Genomic DNA, 22,289 nt, shown 5'->3' with positions numbered 1-22,289 from the left:
GAGTTAGGATTTAAAAAGACTACAGATAATATGGAAGATCCTACAAAAAGAAATTTCAACATTCCCAAACAAACAGGCACAGGATGAGAGCACAGAAGAAAAGGAAACATGCAAAGACTCAAGAGTCCAGTTAACATAAAAGACTCTCCAGTGCTTGAAGTCTTGCTGCTGTCTCCCAACAGAGGTTGATGAAATACACTGTCCTACGGAGTTTGAAAACATTCAGATCCCATGAAGAACACTGTACTCAGTGATCTACCTGTGAGAGATACATGCTCAAAGCTATACCAGTTGAGTGACAGTATGATCAAGGCATGCAAATCCATGTAATACGAAAACCACATGAAGGCACTAGCAGAAAGGAACCAGAGCAACATAAACATTATCTTTGTATACTGCTGCTGCCTGGAGAAAGAATTACTACCAAAAGTCTGAACAAGAACCAATGAGAACAAGTTAACATGAGAGTTTGATATAGAACATCAAGCTTTTAACAATTAAAATGAAGTGGGAAATCTTAGAGGCTAGACTTTAAACCCAAATTAAAGGTAAGCTTTTAGTAAATGCATCTTAAGCAGCGGGACCACTGAAATGACTTCTAAGAGCACGAATTCTGAATTTATACTTTAATATGCCATGGTCTAGAAACCCAACAAGTTAATATGTACTTTATGAATGTTATCGAAGACAGACTGGCATGTACCAAAAAAACTCAGTATGACTGTGATAGTATGGAACACAACACTATGTGAGACAGGAAGACAATGTGAGTGTAAAGGTGAAAAACACTGTCCTTCAAAAATCAGAATAACAGAAAGAGGTTCGTACAAGTAGCTAGATTTACTGTGAGCATGGAACAGTATATGATGCTGCCTGAAATACAGGAGAGATGCATAAGCAGGTATGAACATGCCCAGTTCACCACTACAAGTGGCCAAACTATGGCAAGGGAGTACTAGGGAGCAGTGGTGGGAGCAATCAGATCACCTCCCTGGCCCTCCACCGGAATTCAGACATGGTAGGAAACAAGAGATCTACTCAAGGTTTTTAATCACTCAAGCAGTAGGATGAAATGGTGTTGAAGAAGAGTTTAACCACAGAGTGCAAGACAAACAGGAAGAGTTAAAAGACTAGAAACAGAAATCATGCAAGAAGTGAGGTGACCTAGTACAGAATACTATCTAAGGCTTCAGGGGACAGTGTGAAGTCCTTACAATAAGTGTATTGGACTCAGTTGCTGCTGGTCTCATGAGGAACGACAGAGTTACAAATCAGAGAGAAAAAAAAACAACTGGAAACAATGCTAACAGCTGGCTGCGGTGGCGCATGCCTTTAGTCCCAGCACTTGGGAGGCAAAGGCAGATAGATCTCTGTGAGTTCAAGGCCAGCCTGGTCTATATAGTGAGTTCCAGGACAGCCAGAAACAGTGAAACCCTGCCTCAAAAAACATCAAAACGAACCAGAACAACCAATGGTGATGCCGACAAAAAAAGCAGCAACTATGCGAGAACAGAAAAACTGGTTGGGAACATGCTCCACCATGATGGAACTCTGCACTGTTCAAGAGTGGAAACCAAAGACAGCCTGGCGGATGGACTTGGTAACAGAGACAAAACAGCAAAAAAATAAAGACAGAGCCATTCAGAGAACTATAGTCTGAGGGAGAAAGAGCCCAGGCACATAGCCAGTCCTTAGCAGTACCTATGCTCTTACAGGAACAATCAGGCTAGAGTGGAACAAACTTCCTTCAACAAGAAGAACTCAAGAACTCCTAGTGAGCAAGATTCTCCCTGCTTATCTCCTAGCCTTCTTCCTCTTCCTGACACAGTATCAAGTCCCAGTGCTGTGGCACTTTATGGCTCCCCCAGCCCACGTGCTGCACAAGCACATGCTGCCATAGTTATCCTCATCAATTTTCTAGCTATTAGCTAAAGCTCAACAAAGGCACTCAAAGTCTAGCTGTTACCAGAGTGCACAGTTCTAAAGAAAAGCAAGCATCCTGAAAATTATGAGCTAAGCCCATAAACAACAGAAACAAATCCAACTAATCTGATTATATCCCAAAGAAGGAAAGGACACTGCACTCACAAAAGATGTCAGGATCTTGGGCAGAGCTGGTTTACACACAAATCTTCAAGCCAGCCCTTACTAACTTGACATTCTTCCTTCCTGTGGCTGTTTTCCTAGGTTTTCATTCATACTCATCCTTGAATGAGCCACACAATCTATGACTCTATGCAATCTCTACTTATTCAGTCCCTTCAATCTGCAAATGGGCCCAAACTCAGCCCTCTTTCCAGGCCCCCAATCCACCAAGTACAAAGGACTTTCTTAGTTCTTTCTGCCATTCTTTCAAAGAATCAACCCCTTGTTTCCATGTGACATACATTATTAATTGCCTGCAATACTGCTCACAGCTCAAATGTTGCCCATCCTCTCAGTCAGGGTTTATGTGGCTCCATAAGCATGTTACTTTGCTTTCACTTTATCTCAAAGTACTCACTTCCTCCTCCCAGGTCCCTGCCATTTGATTTGTATCTCTTCTTTGGGGACATTTATATCCACCTGATATTGAAGGACTTTGTGTTTCTATTCATCTTCCCTACTCAACCAGATAGTATTCATTCAGTAACTGAATCGGACTTATCTGTATGATTCTATTACCAAGCTTTGACAAGGGAGTTTAAATAAAAAAAATCTTAGCTGAACAGAACATAAAAGATGTAGTAGAGACCAGCACTGGGTAGCAGATCTGATGCTGTGACATCTCTAGGCTTAGCCATGAAAGAAGGGGAAGAAGTAGCTCCAAGATAATTCTTGGCTCTAATATGAGCTGACCTGAGTAGTTATCAGCCAGCATGGAAATACAAAGATCCCCATTTTCTGGTTTCTTGTTGGTCTAAGAATGAATACAAAAAGAGTATTTCGTTCCATTTTGTGTTTGAAGATGTAGTACCCTACAGGGGCTGTTACTCTGCTGAACAAGGAAGACAGAGCAGCACAGACCACTGCTGCCCTGTCTGTTACAGCTCAGTCTTCAGCAGCTGCTTCCATACCATGTTAAAGTGGCTTCTGCAGCATCCTTTACCCTCATAGATGCAGGGTTTGGCTCTTTATCACCTTTGTACTTGACCTCTTGTTCACTGTTCTTGGACTTGCTTCCTGAGATACCCAGTTCTACAATCTCCAGTACTTCCTTAAGGCAATCCTAGGAGGAAAAGACAGAATGAGTTTTTAAAATATTTCAAACACATTTATTTACTTTATTTAAGAGAGGGTATATGTGTGTTTGTGCACAAGCCAAGGTCAGGGAACAACTCTGGAGAGTTGGTTCTCTTCTCGTACCATATAGGACTCAGTGATCACACCCAAGTCATTAGACTTGGTGGCAAGCACTTTCACCTGCTGAACCATCTCACCAACCCTGATCAATTTTTATACACATTACTTAAGAGAAGACAAGGGAGCCATAACAGTGGTTATGTTTTGGGGCAGAGCTCCAGTTTCTAATGCTCTTTAACAGATATGTTTGTATCATAATATACTAAACTTAAGCCTCCATCAAAAGAACTAAATTTGTGTGTTTAGAAGGAGACTAAAGACAGGTTTTAATTTGATCGGTTACAGGGCTCACAAAATTGCCATAGATTGTCACAAACCCTGAAAGGCTAATAAGTATAATAGATTCAGAAGTAATTCCGCCAAACCCAGATGGTTTAAGACACATCAGATTACCTAATATATCAAAGAGGTTAATTATTTATTTTTTGAGGCAGGATCTCACTATGGAGCTCAGGCTGGCCTCAAACTCACTATGCAGACAAAGCTGACACTGAACCCAGGACCTCTGCTGCTGCTGCTGCTGCTTCTGCTTCTTCTTCTTCTTCTTCTTCTTCTTCTTCTTCTTCTTCTTCTTCTTCTTCTTCCTCTTCCTCTTCCTCTTCCTCTTCTTCTTTGGTTTTTGGTTTTTGAAGACAGCGTTTCTTTGTACAACAGCCCTAGCTGTCCTGGTACTAGCTCTGTAGACCAGGCTAGCTTCGAACTCAGAGAGATCCACCTGCCTCTGCCTCCCAAGTGCTGGGATTAAAGATGTGTGTCACCACTGCCAGGTCTATCTCTGCTTCTTAACTGCTAGGATTACAAGCAGGTGCCACCATCCCCAACAATTGACATCTTAAAATAATTTATATTTAAAACTATTTTGTGTAACAGATTTTCCTATGGCCCAGGCTGGTCTCTAATTCATTATGTAGCCAGGGATGACCTTGACCTGCTCTTCCTTCTATCTCCCAAGTACCTGGAATTACAAATAGGCACCATCACAGCTGCTGGTTGATGTAGTTCTAGGGATCAAAAGGAGCACTTCAGAAATGCTAAGCAACCATTGTGTTAAACTTGGCTACAAGTCTAGTCCTGTAAACATTTTTTGTTATCATAACTTTAAAAGCTACAATGAAAATAACTCAGATTTTACCAACAATGTTACTTACAAAGATCTCTATCTTTCTAAATATCCAGTGACCTTGGGAAGTTCTACTGTCACTGAGCTCATTATGCCTGCTTCCCTGTAAGGTACAGTGGCAGAGAAAACAGACTACATATCTGTACCCATTTGAAAGTGCAGAAACCTGTGAGAAATACAATGTTTCAATAAAAGTAATGTTTACAGCTAAGCTGTGCCCTCGCTTTGAATTAAGTGCCCTTCTTTGTTTGCTAACAGGAAACCAAGTAGCTTTAATAGCTATCTCCAGCCGGGCGGTGGTAGCGCACGCCTTTAATCCCAGCACTCGGGAGGCAGAGCCAGGCGGATCTCTGTAAGTTCGAGGCCAGCCTGGACTACCAAGTGAGTTCCAGGAAAGGCGCAAAGCTACACAGAGAAACCCTGTCTCGAAAAAACGAGAAAAAAAAAAAAATAGCTATCTCCAGTTTGCCATCCTATCCAAAAAAAAAAAAAAATGGACTTTTCCAGATCCAGCAGTTGTATATACGAGTGCATAGCAACTGTGAACGCATAAAAAGGCTTGAGCTTGCTCAACCAAAACTCCAGCACTGAGGTGGTGGAAATAGGCAAAAAATACTATCACTAGCTGGGGAGCTATTGGCATATGTGATCATATATGATAACCACGGGGAGAGATAGAACCAAGTTTCTGCAATGACATGATCAGTGGGAGGTTGACCGCACTCCAGGGCAGGACCCATCCCCATAATAGCTAGGAAATACAAACTGGACTCAATATAGGGGAAAAAGAGAGAGGGGGGAAAAAAGATCTCAAAATTGGGTAGGTAAGGAAGTAAGGGTAGATCTTGGTAAAAGAGGTTGAGTATGTTAAAAATACACTTTGAATTTTTACAAGAATTAATGAGAATATTATTTTTTATAAAAGAAGTCTTGCTGTTTCAGAAAAATTAGGCAAGGTCTTTTCTTTCATAAAGCATTTCTCTGTGGGATTGTTTGGAAACAAATCTAAGCATTATGATAGTTTTCAAGTTATGCTCAAAAGAGTAAGTGTCCTACTGAAATCAAACAAGCACATTCAAAGTATATGACACTGTATTTAAATTCAGATATTCTCTTTTAAAAGGTATTTTCTCAACAAACCGTTTCATTCCTACTTGGTGTTTCAAGACTGAATAAGCTCACCTTTTCATCCAGCATATCAGGGTGCTCTGTCAGCCAGACACAGAGACACTGAAATGCTGCCACTATCATGGAGTGCAGATCCCGGGAATGAAGAGGAGCTGGCCGACTGCACTGGTATACAATATAACTGCACACAGAACTGATGGCACGCTTTCGGTCTCCCAAGTCAACCATCACCTTCACCTAAGCATGTCCATTTAAGGAACAAAACCAGTTAGTCAGGAACCATTACACCAAGCATTTGCCCTGCAACTGAGCCTATCTGATAATGTGATACACAAGAGGCCTTGTTTTTAAATATTATTTATATACAGGAACAGACTTACAGATAAACTACAAAAAAGTGGCATTCTAAATCCTAAAAGTACTTTACTCTAGCATGGTTGTTCACACCTTAAAACCCAAAGTTCTTGGATGCACTTACTCATATTGTAAAATGTGCAGGAATAGCCAGCAAAGGAACATGTGTGTGTTTTAAAGTCCCAAACTCAACCTCATTGTGATGGCTTTTGCTCTGCACAACAAAGTCTAGTGAAACAGCTTAGAAGGCTCAATTATCCATCACAGTGAGTTACACATGTTCAAAGTATGTAACCTCAAAGAACTGTCGCTACAATCAGATAATAAATATAAGCATCACCCCAAATGTCCTCATGCACCTCTGTAAGCCTCCTCCCATTCCTCTTGTTCCCTTCTGTGAGGAGCTGTTTATCTGCTATCACAATAGATCGGACTATATTTCCTAAAATATAATAAGTTCTATAATATTTACTTTGGGGAAAGGTATTTAGCTAGCTTCTTTCTTCTATTTAGCATAATTAATTACTTCCAGATGTATCTACTTTTTGTAATGTTTTTTACTTTGTATTGAGTGCATTCCAGTATATGAATATAGCACAATTTTTCTACCCAGTAACCTGTTAATGGACATTTGGGTTCTTTCCACCCTGTGAATATTACAAATATAGTTGCTATGAATATCCACATCATTGACTAGATGTATGTTCTCTTATATATTGGGACTGGAATGACAGGGTCATTAGATACATGTATTATTAAATTTTTAAGGATCTGCCAAACTGTTTTCCAAAATAGTTATTACAATTAACATTCTCATTAACAGTTTCCTTATATCCTGATCAACATTTGATACGGTCAAGTCTTTTTAAATTTAGCCTGTGTTTGTTTCTTTGTGTGTGTGTGTGTGTGCGCGCGCGCTGTATGCATATATGTACATGTTTCTATGGGTACATGCATTTGTGTGTATGCAGAGGCCACAGGAGGACGGCTGAGTGCCTTTCTATCACAGTGTCTCTCGACCTTCCTAATGTTACAACCCTTTAATATAGTTCCTCACGTTGTGGTGACTCAATGAAATTATTTTTGTTGCTACTTCATAACTGTAATTTTGCTACTGTTATGAATAGCAATGTAAATATCTGTGTTTTCTGATGGTCTCAGGCGACCCCTGTGAAAGGGTCATTCAGCCCTTAAAGGGGTCTCAACCCACAGTTCTATTGCTTTCTACATTATTCCCTAGATGGGGTCTCTCACATGACCTAAAGCTTCCTGTTTCAGCTAAGCTGACAGGCTAGGAAACTCCTGGAGTCTGCCTATTTCCACATGCCACTCTGAGGTCCCTGTGGTCATTGCTGGCTTTTTAAACGGGTGCTGGCAATACGAATTTAGGTCCTCATGCTTGCACAGCAAGCACTCTTACCCTAAGCTATGCTTCTAGCCCTCAATGTTAGCCATTCTATTGAGTATATAATAGTCTTTCAATGTGAATCTAATTACATTTCCCTAACAACTAATGATAGTGAGGTAGGAAAACTCACCTTAAAGGAGAGTGGCACTATTCCCTGGGTTTGGGTCCTGGACTGCATAAAAAGGAGGAAGCCAGCTGAGCACAAGCATTCATCTGCTCTCTTCTTCCTGACTGCAGACTCAACGTGACTAGCTGCTACAAGCTCCTGCCACCTTGACATCCCCGCCATAATAAACTGTACCCTTGAACTGTGAGCCAAAATAAACCCTTCTATCCTGAAGCTGCTTTTGTCAGGGTATTTTGTCACAGCATGAGACAAGTAACTAATACATTTTTACATTTAAGTCCACAATCCATTTTTAGCTGATTTTTGTAACCAAGTTTTCTACCAGTACCACTGGTCAAAGACTACCCTTTCTCCTTAGAGCTATCTTTGTACCATGTGTCAAAAACCAGACAGCTACATAAGTGTGGTCATGAAGTCTCAATTATAGACCACTGATCTATTCATTCAACCCTGTTCTAACACCAGACTGTTTTAATCACTTTATCTTTACAGAGAGTCATGGAATCAGGTAGTATTAGCCTATTATATATGATGACCCAGGTCCAGAGCAGTGCTCCATCCAAGCTAACTGCATCTTAAACTGAAAATAGATCACAAGTCACAGGGAGCAGCACCTTGCTCTCTGTATGGTTTACCATGTCTCACGAATGGCTATTCTAATGTTTAAATCAGCAACTGCTCCTCACATATCTATTACATTTGGGGGTTTTTGAGTTAAGTTCCAAGTAGTGTTCAAACACACTAAGTTTTCTTATCTATTTTGTCTCTCACAGTTTGCAAGACAACTTTGAAGTAAAGGCCTACGCTTCATCTCACTCCACTTCTGTGATGAGTACCACTACATGAGCACAATGTATTTTATATTTTCATCTCATCTGATCCTCACAATACCAAGTGGTATATGGAAAATAATTTTTTCCATTTTAATAATAAAAAATACTCAGATGCTAGTGAGAATGTGGAAAAATTGGAAGCCTTGTATGTTGATGAAAGGAATGAAAAAGGACTCAGTAGTTGTGGAAAACAATCTGCAGTTCTTCAAAAGCTAAACAGAATTCCCATAAACCCAAGAATTCCACTCCTTAGTACATACCCAAAAAACTGAAAACTGATATTCCAAATAAATACATGTTCCCATACATCCACAGCAGCTCTACTAGTAAGAGTCTAAATACCTCTCAATTAATGAACAGGCAAACAAACAGTGATAATTACATTCAGGACAGTGCTGTGCAATCCTAAAAAAGGGCTGAAACTCAAAAAATTACTTCTCAAGTGAGAAAGACTGGCACTCTTGAAATGACACACATTACATGATTTTCCTACTGATCCCTTTCGGTGAATGATCCTGATTAGGTAGAGCCAAAGAAACAAAATGAAGATCAGTGGCTGTCAGAGGAGGTGGTGGCCGTGAGAGTGGGCAAGAAAGCAACTGCTTTGAGGCTCAGGGATTTCCCCCCGAGGTGACAAAAACACTTGGAAATGGAGACGGTAGGTTGCACTACACTGCAAATGTACTAACAGTCCCTGAATCACCTGCTTTAAAATGGTTAGTTTTATGTTACATGAATTTCAGAGAGAGACTGAGACTTAAGTGCAAATGAACCCCATTTCTAAGGTTCCACAAAACTGAAATAACTGTGAGAGAAATATGAATATATAGTCAATTTTTGCTTAATACTGATAACAGAAAATAGTAATCACAGAAATACTTTATAATAAATGCTCTTTATAAAAGCAATAAATATACTATTATGTGCAATCAGTCATCAGTATTGAAATGTTTTCTGTACCTTAACAGAAATATTCACATCCTTTGCACCTATTTTTCAGTTTGCAAAATTTCACTTGGAGGCTCGATTTTATATACTCTGGATATAAAATACATACATGTACTGACAATCCTAAAATACCTACACAAAGGGGGTGGGTGTCAAAATACAAAATACAAAAAAAAAGGCATGACGCAAGCTGCTGAACTAAACTAAGGGACAGTCCTCACCTTTGCCAGGCCAGAGAGGAGTTCTAGAGCCGCCAGGGATATGCTCATGTCTTGCCGCCACTGAGAGTTGAGTCTTTGGGTGACGAGATGAATGCTGCGAATCAGGAGCCCAGCAGCTGAATCTGTATTAAGAGCTAGGATATAACCCAATGCCACATCCACGGGGAGGGAAAACAACTAAGCATTAGTAACAGAAGCACAGCATTCCACCAGGCACAGACCACAGCAGCCACAGTGAGCACAATGGGCACCCACACAGAGCCCTGCTCCCCACCCAGCAGCCTGAGCACCAGGCCTGACTGATGGTGTGCAAGGCACACAAGGGGCTGGATCAGCTTCTAGCTCCCAGTCCACACTCTGACAAAGAACACTATGGACTTGGCAGTTTCAGTACCATCCTTATAATGAAAAATGGTGTCTTTAAGTTTTAAATGCATAACTTATAGAGTTTAATTTTCAAAAAGAACAATGAAAAGGCAACCAAGTATTTCCTTAGAGTTTTACAGAGGCAAGAATTCAACCTGATAGCCTCCTCAGATGCTAGGAATTACCTTACAGCATCTCTTGAAATGATAGGGTTTAAACCAGTAAAAACCACATGCAATGCCTTTTCAAACCCAGGTTTACATTGAACTCTTTACCACTATTTTAAAACCTTTAAAAAGGTTAAATAACCAAGTCACTGTTTTTACTTGGACTTCAATTTTATATGTAAAGTAATTATTACTTAGTTAGGAGTGAATTCCAAGAAATTAAAGGAGGATAAATTAAATTGTAATTAAAAAGGAAGCTTTAGGGGCATTATACCTGTGGATCCTATCAGAAAGAGGGCAGTGACAACAGAAAAAGGAATGATCATTAAAGAGACAGTCATGCGACACTGACACAAATCTGGATCTTTTAGTAAAAACTATGACATAACAAGCAGAGCTCACTAACACCAGCTGAAAATGCTGGAACAATCAGTTCAAACACTTATATACGACACATGCAGTAACACGAAATATCTTTAGTTTTAAAATGGCTTCGAAACAAGAATCAGTTCAACCTAGAGAATGCCTAAATCTACATAAAGAGTGACAATTTAAATGTACTGAATATCCACATAATGACTATATGTATTTGACATGCTGACAGGTAATGTATCATCAATTCAATTATGAAAGCATGCCTCATGAACATGGCTCATGGATTCTCCAGATGATTACAAAATTAGGCTCACATCTAGGGAATCAGATATTCTAATCTCAAGGAATAAACACAGATTCAATCACTATCAGCATTTGTGCATAAAAAACATTATAAAGTGCTCACACTAAGCCAATAAATTCTGCTCAGTATAAAGGACATCACTGAACAGGATGTTTTCCTGGCAAGTGCTTTATTTAGCAGAGCAGAAAATGTCTCTTTATTCTTGTAACTGAAGAACCTTACAAGACAGAATATCTAAGTTTTAACATGGCAACACATGCTTCTCTGGGTCAGCTTCCATCACTTCCCTCACATCTGCAGTTACGGGGCTCACTGACCATCTCTGCCATCATTCTGAGAGCTCTGAAGCAAGGCCCACATCTTGTGTGAGCCTGTATCACTAGTGCCTGGTACAGAACTCAGACACCTCATGACCTCTCATCATAAACATCTGTAAGATCTAACAAACTCCAAAACGAGCTACAAGAAATCAGAAAAATACTTTTTCTTTAGTTTTTTTTTTTAACTAACATCTTCTGTCAATTATACCTAGTAGATAAAACTTGTATTTTTGTTTTCGATTCTTGAAAAGTTTTAATTTTGCTTATTTTGTAAATCAGAGAATTAATTAATACATGTGTAAATGCTAACAGACTGTTTTAAACACAGCTCACCGTAATCCCTTAGGAGAGCTTGAGCAGGTCTCTCGCTATCAGGTGTCGTAGGTTCTGTGCTTCCTCCACTTGCTGAACTAATGCCACTATTAGTGCGACTATGACTCTTCAGGTTGTTTTCTCCACCACCCTAGTCAAATGAAATGAACCAAGATGAACAGTTGACAAGTACAAAAATAAGTTATTAAAAATTTGTTAGATAGCCAAGTGGTGGTGCATGCCTTTAATCCCAGCACTTGGGAAGCAGAGGCAGATGGTTCTCTGAGTTCAAGGCCAGTCCTGAAATCAAGTTTCAGGACAACCAGGGGGCTACACAGAGAAATCATCTTGAAAAACCAAAACAAACAAAACTTGTTTAGAGTTGGGGCTGTGGCTCAGGAGTACAGCACTTGCCTCACAAGCATAAGGCCCTAGGTTCATCCCAGTAATGCAAACCTAACAGGCTGGCTAGCACAAGGTGATACACAGAGAAACAGACAAGGGGTTAGAATCACTGTGGGGTTGTTGCTCTAACGCCATCTGTTTAAAAGGGTATACAGGGTTTGACAACTACAGGTACCCACACTGGGTCTCCCATGCTGTTTATCAAAGGGCCACCTCAGAGCCCTTTACATACACTACAGTTCACTAGTTAATAACTGAGTCATTAAGGAAAATACTTGAAGTACCTCTGGAGCAAAACCTCAGAACAGGAATATAATCTTCAAATAAAGACAATATGGGGCTGGGAGATTATCTCAGTCAATAAAGTGTTTACTACTCAAGCATGAAGACCGGAGTTTGATCCACAGAACTTACTTAAAAAAAAAAAAAATGCTAGAAGGAAGGAAGGGTAAGGGAGACAGCTCAGTGGGTAAGAGCACCCGCTATACAAGCATGAAAACCTCAGTTCAAATCCCTAGACCTATGTAAAAAGCTGGTCATGGCCACCCACATGCCTATAATGACAGCACTGTGCAGGGTGGAAACAGGAGCATCACTGGGCTTGTTGGCTGCCAGTTTAGCTCCAGGATCATCAAAAGACGCTGTCGTAAGGCAATAAGGCAAAGCAATAGTGCAGAATACCTGACATCCTCCAAGGTCACATCCACCTATACCCACACACACGCGCGCACACACACACACACACACACATACACACACAACAGCAACTTTTAAATATAGTTGTACCATAGAGTACAAACAATAAAATAACTACAGTTAGTATAAATTCCCATACACATAAGAGCAAATAAACCCATTTGTTAAAGATTTCTTGTAACTTTCCCCATATAAACAGAACCTGCTGTATCCAAATCAGTACATTATTAGCCATCTACTAAAACATTAATGAATTTCCTTAATAATTTTTTCATTTCTCCAGCTCACCCCATTATACCTTATTACTTCCCCATACCTCAACCTACCCCAAGTGTAATGATCACATATCTAGAAGGAAGAAGCAAGAGACACTGTCCATCTCTAGGGAGATCTTAAGTAATAGTGCTTTGGGCACCTGTACACTTCTGTCTACAGGAACTACAATAAAGACAGCAGATCTTACAGGTAGACTTATATCTGTTAGGGATAGCAGGAACTAGGAAGTCCTTTCCTAGAATATTCGGACAAAACAATCCTAGCTGGGTTTCTTTCATGCAGGAGTTCCCCTAGGACCTGATGAGGTACTGAACAAGCAGAAATCTCAAAATGTATGATGTTTTAAAATAGGACCCTTCTGAGTCTACAAGCTGAAATTTATAAACAAAACACCTTAAAAAACCAGGTGTGGCTAATGGAAGCTCATGAACTATAGACTAGTGGCTGTGGAGCCCCCATGGGACTGGACTAGACCCTCTGGATACGGAAGACGGTTGTTTGGCTTGAACTGTTTGGGGGGGCACCCAGGCAGGGGGATCAGGATCCGTCCCTGGTGCACAGGAAGGCTTTTGGGAATTCGGTGCCTGTGGTGTGACACCTTGCACAGCCTTGGTGCGGTGGGAAGGGGCTTGGACCTGCCTAGGCTCTGTGTGCCGGGCTCTGCTGACTCCCCAGATGTGGGGATGTGGGGTAGCTTGGGAGAGAGGGCTGGGGGGTGGGAGGAGAGAGGAAGTGGGATCTGTGGGTGGTATGTAGAGTGAGTAGAAAATTTCTTACTAAAGAAAAATGGGAAAAAAAACAAAAAACAAAACAGGTGTGGGGGTGCATGCCTGTGGAGACAGAAGGACCAAGAGTTTAAGGTCATCTTCAGCTAAATACATAGTTTGAGACTTGCCTGGGCTACATGAGAGACTGCCTCAAAAAATAAAAACAATGGGTTGAGGATACAGCTCAGAGGTAGACAGTTTGGTTAGCATGTGTGAGGTCCTAGGTTCAATTCCAGCACTGTTAAGTATGATTTAGATAAAATCAGAAGCAGATATTCTATGACATTATATAAGCTTCTTACCATCTCCATTTGGCAACCAATGGCTTCTAAAAGTGCAGAATCCTGAACAATATTTAACATTGCTCCTGCAATAACAAAACAAACAAAGCAGCTTACATGACATATAATTACAGTCAATAGCTCAGTCAGAGCAAATATTTGGAGCCAGGAGTGGTCATACACATAACCCTAGCACTCGGAGGCCTGAGGCAGGAAGGCTGCTATCAGCTAAAAACACTTGGGCTATATAAGACACTGTGTCTCTTCCCCACCCCCTAAAAAAAGAAAGGAGAAATTTTGGCAAAGCATTCCTGAAATTCTCTGAAGATTATAAATAAATATATTGATGGGTTAAAAAAAAAAAAAAAAAAGATAATGCTTTATAAGTCCTCAAATTCTGATATGCCTGCAAAGATTTTATTTTTTATTGGGTGGGAGGTGCATGCATATGCACGCCACAGTGTATGTAGATGTTAAATGACAATTTTCAAGAATCAGTTCTTTCCTTCCAAAGTAGCACCCGGGAATGAAGCACAGGTCATCAGTTTTGCAAGGCAAGAACTTTTAACCCAATGAACCATTTTGCTGACCAACTCCAAAACATCCCCTCTCCCCCAAATGCACTGGATTGAACTTTTTACATTCTTTTATTTCTGACAATGCCATCCATGTGAACATTATTTTCTTTCCTCTCTGGTTTAAAATACTCTTCTAACATGCAAAATCTATATGCACTTCCCAAGTACAGAATTTGCATGGCTCAATTCTCTTGCTTCCACTTTTCCTCCTTGGCTTTTTTCTGCTTCTACAACCACGTGAGCACTAACACGAAAAGGTGTGTGTTACCTCCTGTTCCTTCAGCTCCTTGTCAACCTAAACAATTCACAATCACTACTGAGCCCACCTTCTCACTGCCTACCTACCAGACCAGACTTCCTAAGCACTCCCCCCAACTACTGGAAGGAAAAAGGGAAGAGAGGGAAGAAAGCTAGGACAAAAGGGTGGGGAGGGGGACCATAAACAAGACAACTCAACGCTTTCTATCCCTCATCTCATCTCCTTAAGTCTTCTTTTTTAATTGCTTACTACATTTATTTATTTATTTATTTACTTATTTGGGGAGAGAAGGGCTATGTGCATACCATGGCATTGTGTAGAGGTCAAAGGACAGCTAGAAAGAACCAGTTTTCTCCTTTCACCATGTGGGACCTGCGGATCAAACTCAGGTCTGTGAGTCTTGGTGGCAAGCGTCTTTAACCACTGAACTATCTTGCCAGATCCCCTTAAATCTTTCTATAAAAAGCAAAAAACAAAAACAAAAAAACTCTACTTCTGACTCAGAATCCTAAGAGTTGTATCAGGCTTAGGCTCCCCTCACTTGTGTCCCCAGCACGCCTGTGGTCATTAGTACCTGGGTTTCACTTTGCAAAAAAACAAGCAAGCAAACAAACAAACTGAACACAAACCTAGTATCATTTGGGTGTTGTTAGGGTCCGTTTCTGTTTGCAAGGCACCTATTAGTATATTCACAAGTCTCAACTTCAAGGACAGAAAAGTTATTGGTTTATCATAAGAAGAGCTGTCATCATTACTAAACTTTCCTTCCAGGACCACCTGGAGAAAAAAACAAATACTTCACATCAGCTCTTGTCCATGACGCCCATTTAGAAACAGCAGGAGGGGACAGAAGGTGAACAGGCTAATGATCCAAGCTTCCAGTCTAATTGTCACTCCCATTCAACACCTGTAATCAGATGTCATTAGCTACAGACACATGAATAGTAAGTCAAGGCATGTTGGCACTTTCAAAAGAAGAAATACCCAAACCAGAAAAACTTCGTTAATCTATTAGAAATATGTACCTATCCATTGAAATGTGTATTTTAAAATATTCGTTTATTTATGTAATGTTGAGGCAGGGTCTCACTGTATAGCCCTGGCTGGCCTCAAACCCACAAAGCTCCATCTGCCTCTGCCTCCAAGTGCTGGGATTAAAGGCCTGTGTGGGCACGCAGGGCTAAAAAGTCACTTTTCTAAAGCTCCTGTTCCATTTTGTTAAAAGTGCAATTTGATTTAAATTAGCATACAAAAACAGTATATAGAATACAAGAAAACGTTAATAATGGTTGGCAGGATGCTGAGACAGAAGGGTTTCAAGTTTGCAACCAAACTGGCCTTCCTAGCAAGACTGTGCATCATGAAAAAAAAGGCGGGGGGGAAGAGTATATTTAAAGAAACATTACCTCAGATCTGACTGTGCCAAAATGGTGAGGGAGGGGCAACAAAGAAAGCAGGATATTAATGGAGGATCTTCTCAATTCTGTTGGATTTACATAGCTTTTGAATTTTGAGAGTTCTCTGCCAAAAAATAAAAAGTTATTAGTATTTTTCAGCTAAAGAGTATTTTTACCTATTGCCAAATATATACTATGCCATTTTTTTTCTACAACCCAAGCATATATGAGGACTTCTATGTTACACTATTACTTGGATATATGAGAACATCTATGTTACACAATTACTGAATTAAGCTAGAATTTGACTGAAAATGTAAGGCCTACATTATAACAGTAGGATCTCAGGCTGGGTTTTTTCTGACCCATCTAGACCAAGCCAGAAAGGATCCAGTAAGCCCATGGTCATATCAGAACTGAAGGCATTCAGGGATTGGGAGGGTTTGGATGCTCTCTACTCAATTTAATGTAGCCTGGGTCCCACTGGACTGTGAAAACAACTAGATAGGATAAATTAGCAAACAAGAGGAAGTAAAGCAGATCAAGCCAAACTACACAACTAACATGTAGTAGAAAAATGAGAGCTTACCTGTCAGGCAAAATGGTTTCAAGAGCTGAAATAAAGTAAGGAACCACAACATCAATCCCTTTCAAGTCACAGCAGAACAAAGGAGGGGAGTTTAGAATAACGCTGGCCAAGACAGGATGGCACACATAATCATTTATCTGCAAACCTTGAATTAAAAGCATGTAAAATCTAGGAAAGCAAGAAAAAAATTTTCAACAAACTGCTGATCAAATATTTCCAGAATTATTAATATTTTCTATATAGTGATCTGAAGAGCCTTTGTCCACTCTTCACTCTAGTATATAGACTTTAAAGGTACTACTAGGATTCAACAATTCAGAATCATAGATCTGTATCTATTACACTTTTTTAAAGTTTTAAATTTTTGTAAATCAAATTACAGGTGCCTACAAATGAGGCACCCATAACAAAGCAAATGTCTGGTTACTTATCAATAAATTGGTGAATTCTAAAGCAATAAATTTTTGCAGCATTCACAATCCTAGGAAACAGAGGTGAGTTTGTATCTTTTCCTTCCTCCATCCACTGCTTCTGAGGGTTAGCGAGAGAAAAGAACCACACTAAAATGTGCATTCATCACAATATGAAAACTGTGCAAAGAGTCCTTTGAAGAATCTACCTGCACATATCTTCCTTACCCTACAAGCCCCAACCAAGCCACTAAGCATTAAGAGCAACTGCACTTCTGTACTCTTCTTACCACTAGACACTACTTTCTTCTCTGAGAAACTCTTTGGAAACAATCTTCTCATTCACTGGGGCCTATTCAACTCATTTAAATCTATCTTCTGTGCATGTATAGAATTCAACTACAAACAGGAAACTTAGTGTGCAGCTCTGGATAAATATCCTACAAGCCCTTGAAATGCAAGACTGAAACTTAAATACATCATTTGTCCTCTCACAAATCTGCTAAGTTTGTCCCATGACCCCTCACCCAGTCTTCTGGACTAGACAGAAAGCTCATGTTCATAGCTTTCTTTTTTTTTTTTTTTTAAAGATTTATTTATTTATTATTTATACAGTGAGTGTTCTGCCTGCAGGCCAGAAGAGGGCAGCAGATCTCATTGTAGATGGTTGTGAGTCATCATGTGGGTGCTGGTAATTGAACTCAGGACCTCTGGAAGAACAGCCAGTGTGCTTAACCTCTGAGCCATCTCTCCAGCCCATAGCTTTCTCCTTTATTGCTACTGATAGAAACAGGTCCTCCTCGTGAGCAGTAAGCTCCAGCACCCTATGTGACCTTCCCTCACAGACATATATGCAGCTAGAGCAGAGATAGACACCTAATTAATCAGATCTTCTTTCCCAAGAATCTTACATGATTTCAGAGATGTAACTGACCCCACTGGTCTTAGATCAAGGCTATGACAACTAGGAACTGAGATGCACACTGTAGTATAAGGAAAAGGATCTACAGAGAAGAATGAAGCACTTTGAGGAGACAAGCGGCACAGGAAGCACGAGAGCTGCTCTGGTCCCTCAACATTTTCCAGTCCCTGGTTCCTACTTTTTCTAGTCCTTGCTGTACTGCTTGATCTTAGACTCTGTTCAGTATCACTAGCATCTTGTAATTTATTCACTGACTTAAACCAGATTTAAAGATAAGAGCCCATGGTCAAGATTGTTCTGACCAGTACACACCATGTTTTTCTATGTCTTATGTTTCAGATGTGGTTCCCTCTGCTAGGAGTCAATTTCCTAATCTTTCCTAAGCAGTACAGGTATCTCAATGTTCTACTTGAGTGTAACCTTACTTAAGCCGCCGTATAAGTAAGTAGTGGAGAAGACCAAAGCAGAATCAAAAATTATAAATTTAGGAAGAATAACAAAATCTGAAGTGCCATGGTGAGAACAGAGTGGAGAGAGAAATAAGAGAGTCAAATGCTACAAGGCAGGAGTTGAATAATCAACTCAACATAGAGTAAGCAGAGGCCAATGATGCCTAGGTTCTGGCCTGAGCAGCTAAATGGACAACAGAGCCACTCAGAGATGGTGAAAGCCAGAGATTTGGAAAAGATAATCCTACACAACTTCCAAAAGCCTAAACACTACCCAACCTTTCTAAATCCAGTACAAACATCCAATAATATGCAGAACTCTTTACTGAGCCCTCTAGGCTAAGTCTGAGCTGCTACTTCCTCCAAACACTCAAAACCATTTATCTGTGTGTGTCTCTCTCTCCTGCCAACTTCTGGTTCCTACTGAATCATTGTTATTTTTGCATGAACCTATTCACCACAGTCACTAAACTCCTTAAAGATTCACAGCTGACTTATTTTTGGACTGTATACAGAACCTAATGTTGTGCCAAAAATCTATTAACAAACTATTGTGGTGCTTCCAATCTCTCCAGAATTTATAAATGATAGAGTAAGTAATAGTTCTAGCATAGAACCTTAGAAGTCTTTACCAGATCTGATGAGGCAGATAAAATGGAAGAATTCAAGCAAGTTTCAATTATATAAAGACACTGGCAGGCATTTCAGACCAATAAGAGCTTATTGAATTAGCCTACCAAGCCATGCCACAATAGTGTTTCACCATCAAATGATATAAATGCAAAAATAAACAAAAAATTCTAAAACCTGGATAAATAAGCTGGCAGAATCTCTTCTCCAGTCTTCTTGCTACAAAAAATTCTACATAATGTCCCACAAGCCTCAGCTCTTCCTGCTTCATAGTTATCAGGAAATTCACTTGCATCAAACACAGGATTGGAAACCATGGTGTCTGTGGACATTTGGGACCCTTTTCGTCGAAACTCCATGCTAGCTTGTGTTGCAATGGCTGGGGAGAGAAAAGGAGCATTTTATTACTTTTGTCAAAATGCCAAATAGGCTCATGGGACCCTGGACACAAAGATCAAATACTAGTGTCATTACATAACTACTTCAATAGAATCCAATAATGCTTTTGTTTAGCAACTATGTCTTAATTTTTTAAAAAGGGCTCTCTGGTATCTTCTTTTAAATGAGTAACAATTTACAATAGCATTGTCAACTTAACAGATTCTACAAAAAGGATTTTTTCATTGAGTTTCTAGTCAGAAGACTACAATTGTATACATCTGAATACAGATATATACAGAATTTGCCTTTTCTATTATTTATTTTCTGTTTTTTCCTCCTGTAGAATGATGCTTAACCATTAAGAAGAGTAACAACTACAATTTATACAATTAACCCAAATGGACAAAGTAATTAAGAGGGCAACTATATGCCAGTTTGAATACGGCAGGGTAAGGATGAGAACTGAGTAAAGGAGGAAGAGAGGGCATTCCCACCCCCATCCCCAACACACACCAAAGAGCTGCCCAACCAAGCAAATGAGAATGAATTTTAACAACCACAGACAGCAGCAAACTTGAGGTTGATAAATCAGAAAACTGGGCTGGTAAGGAGGATCATGGTCATTCGTTGTCACCAAAACGGAAGCCCTTCGAAAGTTGCTTTTAACAAAAGATTTCATAGCACACAGATCATTCTGAAATCTTTTATTACTCTACATAAAATGTTTAAATTGTTTTGTAATGATAGGAGGCTTAATAGATGCAGAGTCAAGCATAAATCTTTATGCAACTTCCCATGAGCCATTTTAGTCCTGAATAAGCTATCCAGCAATAATACATTTGGAAAACACTACATGCAGAATGCATACAAATCAAACACTAAATCTGTATAAAAATAAGCTTAAAGCTTAAAAAAAAGAAAAAGAAAGAAAAAAAAAAAGAAAAAAAGCCAAAACACAGTTAGTGCAAAGTCCTGGATTCATGACATGACCAGACTAGTATACAGAAATAATGGGATTGATTCAGGCAGATTAATTTGCTTTTGCCAACAATCTTCCCCATTCAAAACACAGAAAAAATATTTTTCTTCCCAAGTGCAAAAACTACAATAGACAATGACAATCAAAAATTTTAATGGAATTATGGAAAAAATAAAAACATGACTGCAATTAAGGAGAAGCTTCTGGTTCCTACTTACAAGATTTATAAGAAAGAAGAATTTGGATAAAAGATGCTGCAAGATAATAGAAATAAATGGAAACAAATCAAAGGACAGCAGTAATTATAAAATACTTTAAAGATGGTGAAATTTTACAATAAATTAAGAAGCTTTTTAGCTTTTTAAAAGTTAGATTTAAAGTTTTATGATACCACAAGCTAGTTCAAAAGCATAGGAAATTGTGCATTCAGGTCCAAAATTATGATTTTTGTATCATGCAAAACAATGAACAAAAATTACATAGCTACAAAGAATTGAGATTTTGAACTGCCCATAACGTGCATTAAAATTTTTAGTTCATTAACCCTTCCCAGCTCAATGTTACTTTTATAAAGCATAGTGCATCAGGTAAATTGAAAGCTAACAAGTTCAAAGAAGCAAATACTTGAGGTAAAGGTGAACTGCATGGCAGAATTCCCTGATGGCAGCCAGTACTTAGAAAATATCCCAACCCCTCCACCTCCCATCCAAGACTTCAAGACTGGCACCCAAGGGCACTCTAAATTCACTTTAACTATTTGGACACCTCAAATGTCCTGGGTAATGTAACAGCCTTTAGCAAGTCTGGACATACACAGGAGGAGCGTCTCTCCTTCTTCCACCGGGCAGAAGACTAAGAATGAAGGGAGAGTGAGATGTTACTCACTTGCCATTTGAATTCTGGTTCTATCTTCTAGTGCAATGAGCAAACAAAGCTGTTACAAACTCCCCAGAGACAGAAATCTCTAGATTCTCATTACACAAGCCCAGCAGAAAGCAGCAGACTGAGCCATGCTAGACTTAAGAGATTGCAAAGCCAACAGCTCCACACTCAACAGTTAAGTTGCATTGTAAGAATTATACCTTACCAAAAATAAATAAATAAATAAATAAAAGGCTGACTCACTCTGGACAATACCATATAAATTAGTAAACATGGTTCAGAAAATTCAAAATATATAACACATAAAACATAATGAAAATATACCGTGAATGGTTTTTAAAACTTTTCATTTAATCAAGCTCATGAATAAAACTATAATGTGGAAAATATAAAGTGCCTGAATTTGAACAATACAAAGCAAGCAAAAGAATTCTCTAACTCATTCATGCAGCCTCACATCCCATAACATCTTCATACTTAAAATTTTTCTAAATTATTTAAAAGATTTGTAAAAACATCCAAAATAATTACACTTATAAAATATTCACAGGCATAAACCTAGCTGTGAATGAGTTTCTGAGAAAAAGCAGAGACCCTATGAACACTGTTAATTTTATCAATGAATTCAACAGTCTCCCTGGAGACTAATACTATCAGAAAGTAATACTATCAGAAATCTTTTTACCTCATCTGTCTCCAACCCCTGTAGAAAGTATTTTTTAGAAAACAACTAATGCACTCATTAATGCATAAACATGGGACCTGGCACATACTAACAGCAGCTCAATAAATGCCAGCCACTATTATTATTCAACTGTGTAAGACAGATGATAAACATTCAAAACATTCTGCCCTGCTTCACCCATCCATCTGGCACTTGTTCCAAGCATAATAGTAAGATGACAAAATAAATCCAATTTCATTTAGACAATTTCATTCTACAGTAAAATCTAATGAAGATACTGGGGTTGATTTATTGATTCTCTGCAAATCTTACAAAGTTATAGAGCAGATCATATTTTCTCTATACTAAAACCTGAGAGGTTAGAGTCTACCACAAAGA

General features: G+C 39.2%; 1 protein-coding gene across 3 annotated transcripts in view; it reads right to left on the bottom strand.

The window, feature by feature from the left end:
- Ralgapb (Ral GTPase activating protein non-catalytic subunit beta) overlaps positions 1-22,289 on the bottom strand; it is a 92,390-nt gene that overhangs the window by 37,069 nt on the left and 33,032 nt on the right. For 2 of the 3 annotated variants that reach the window (XM_059261823.1, XM_059261825.1), the window contains 9 exons: positions 19,162-19,363; positions 16,574-16,741; positions 15,994-16,108; positions 15,217-15,364; positions 13,772-13,836; positions 11,347-11,476; positions 9,482-9,615; positions 5,645-5,827; positions 3,057-3,208 (listed from right to left, as the gene is read on the bottom strand). In XM_059261823.1, the coding sequence (XP_059117806.1) occupies positions 3,057-3,208; positions 5,645-5,827; positions 9,482-9,615; positions 11,347-11,476; positions 13,772-13,836; positions 15,217-15,364; positions 15,994-16,108; positions 16,574-16,741; positions 19,162-19,363 (1,297 nt within the window). The remainder of the gene's footprint in view (positions 1-3,056; positions 3,209-5,644; positions 5,828-9,481; positions 9,616-11,346; positions 11,477-13,771; positions 13,837-15,216; positions 15,365-15,993; positions 16,109-16,573; positions 16,742-19,161; positions 19,364-22,289) is intronic. The other variant, XM_059261824.1, reaches the window with a different exon arrangement.

This window comes from Peromyscus eremicus, chromosome 4, assembly GCF_949786415.1.
Source record: "Peromyscus eremicus chromosome 4, PerEre_H2_v1, whole genome shotgun sequence".
NCBI lineage: Eukaryota > Metazoa > Chordata > Mammalia > Rodentia > Cricetidae > Peromyscus > Peromyscus eremicus.
The sequence above is the reverse complement of the archived record's forward strand: the minus strand, read 5'-3'. Positions and strand labels throughout refer to the sequence as shown.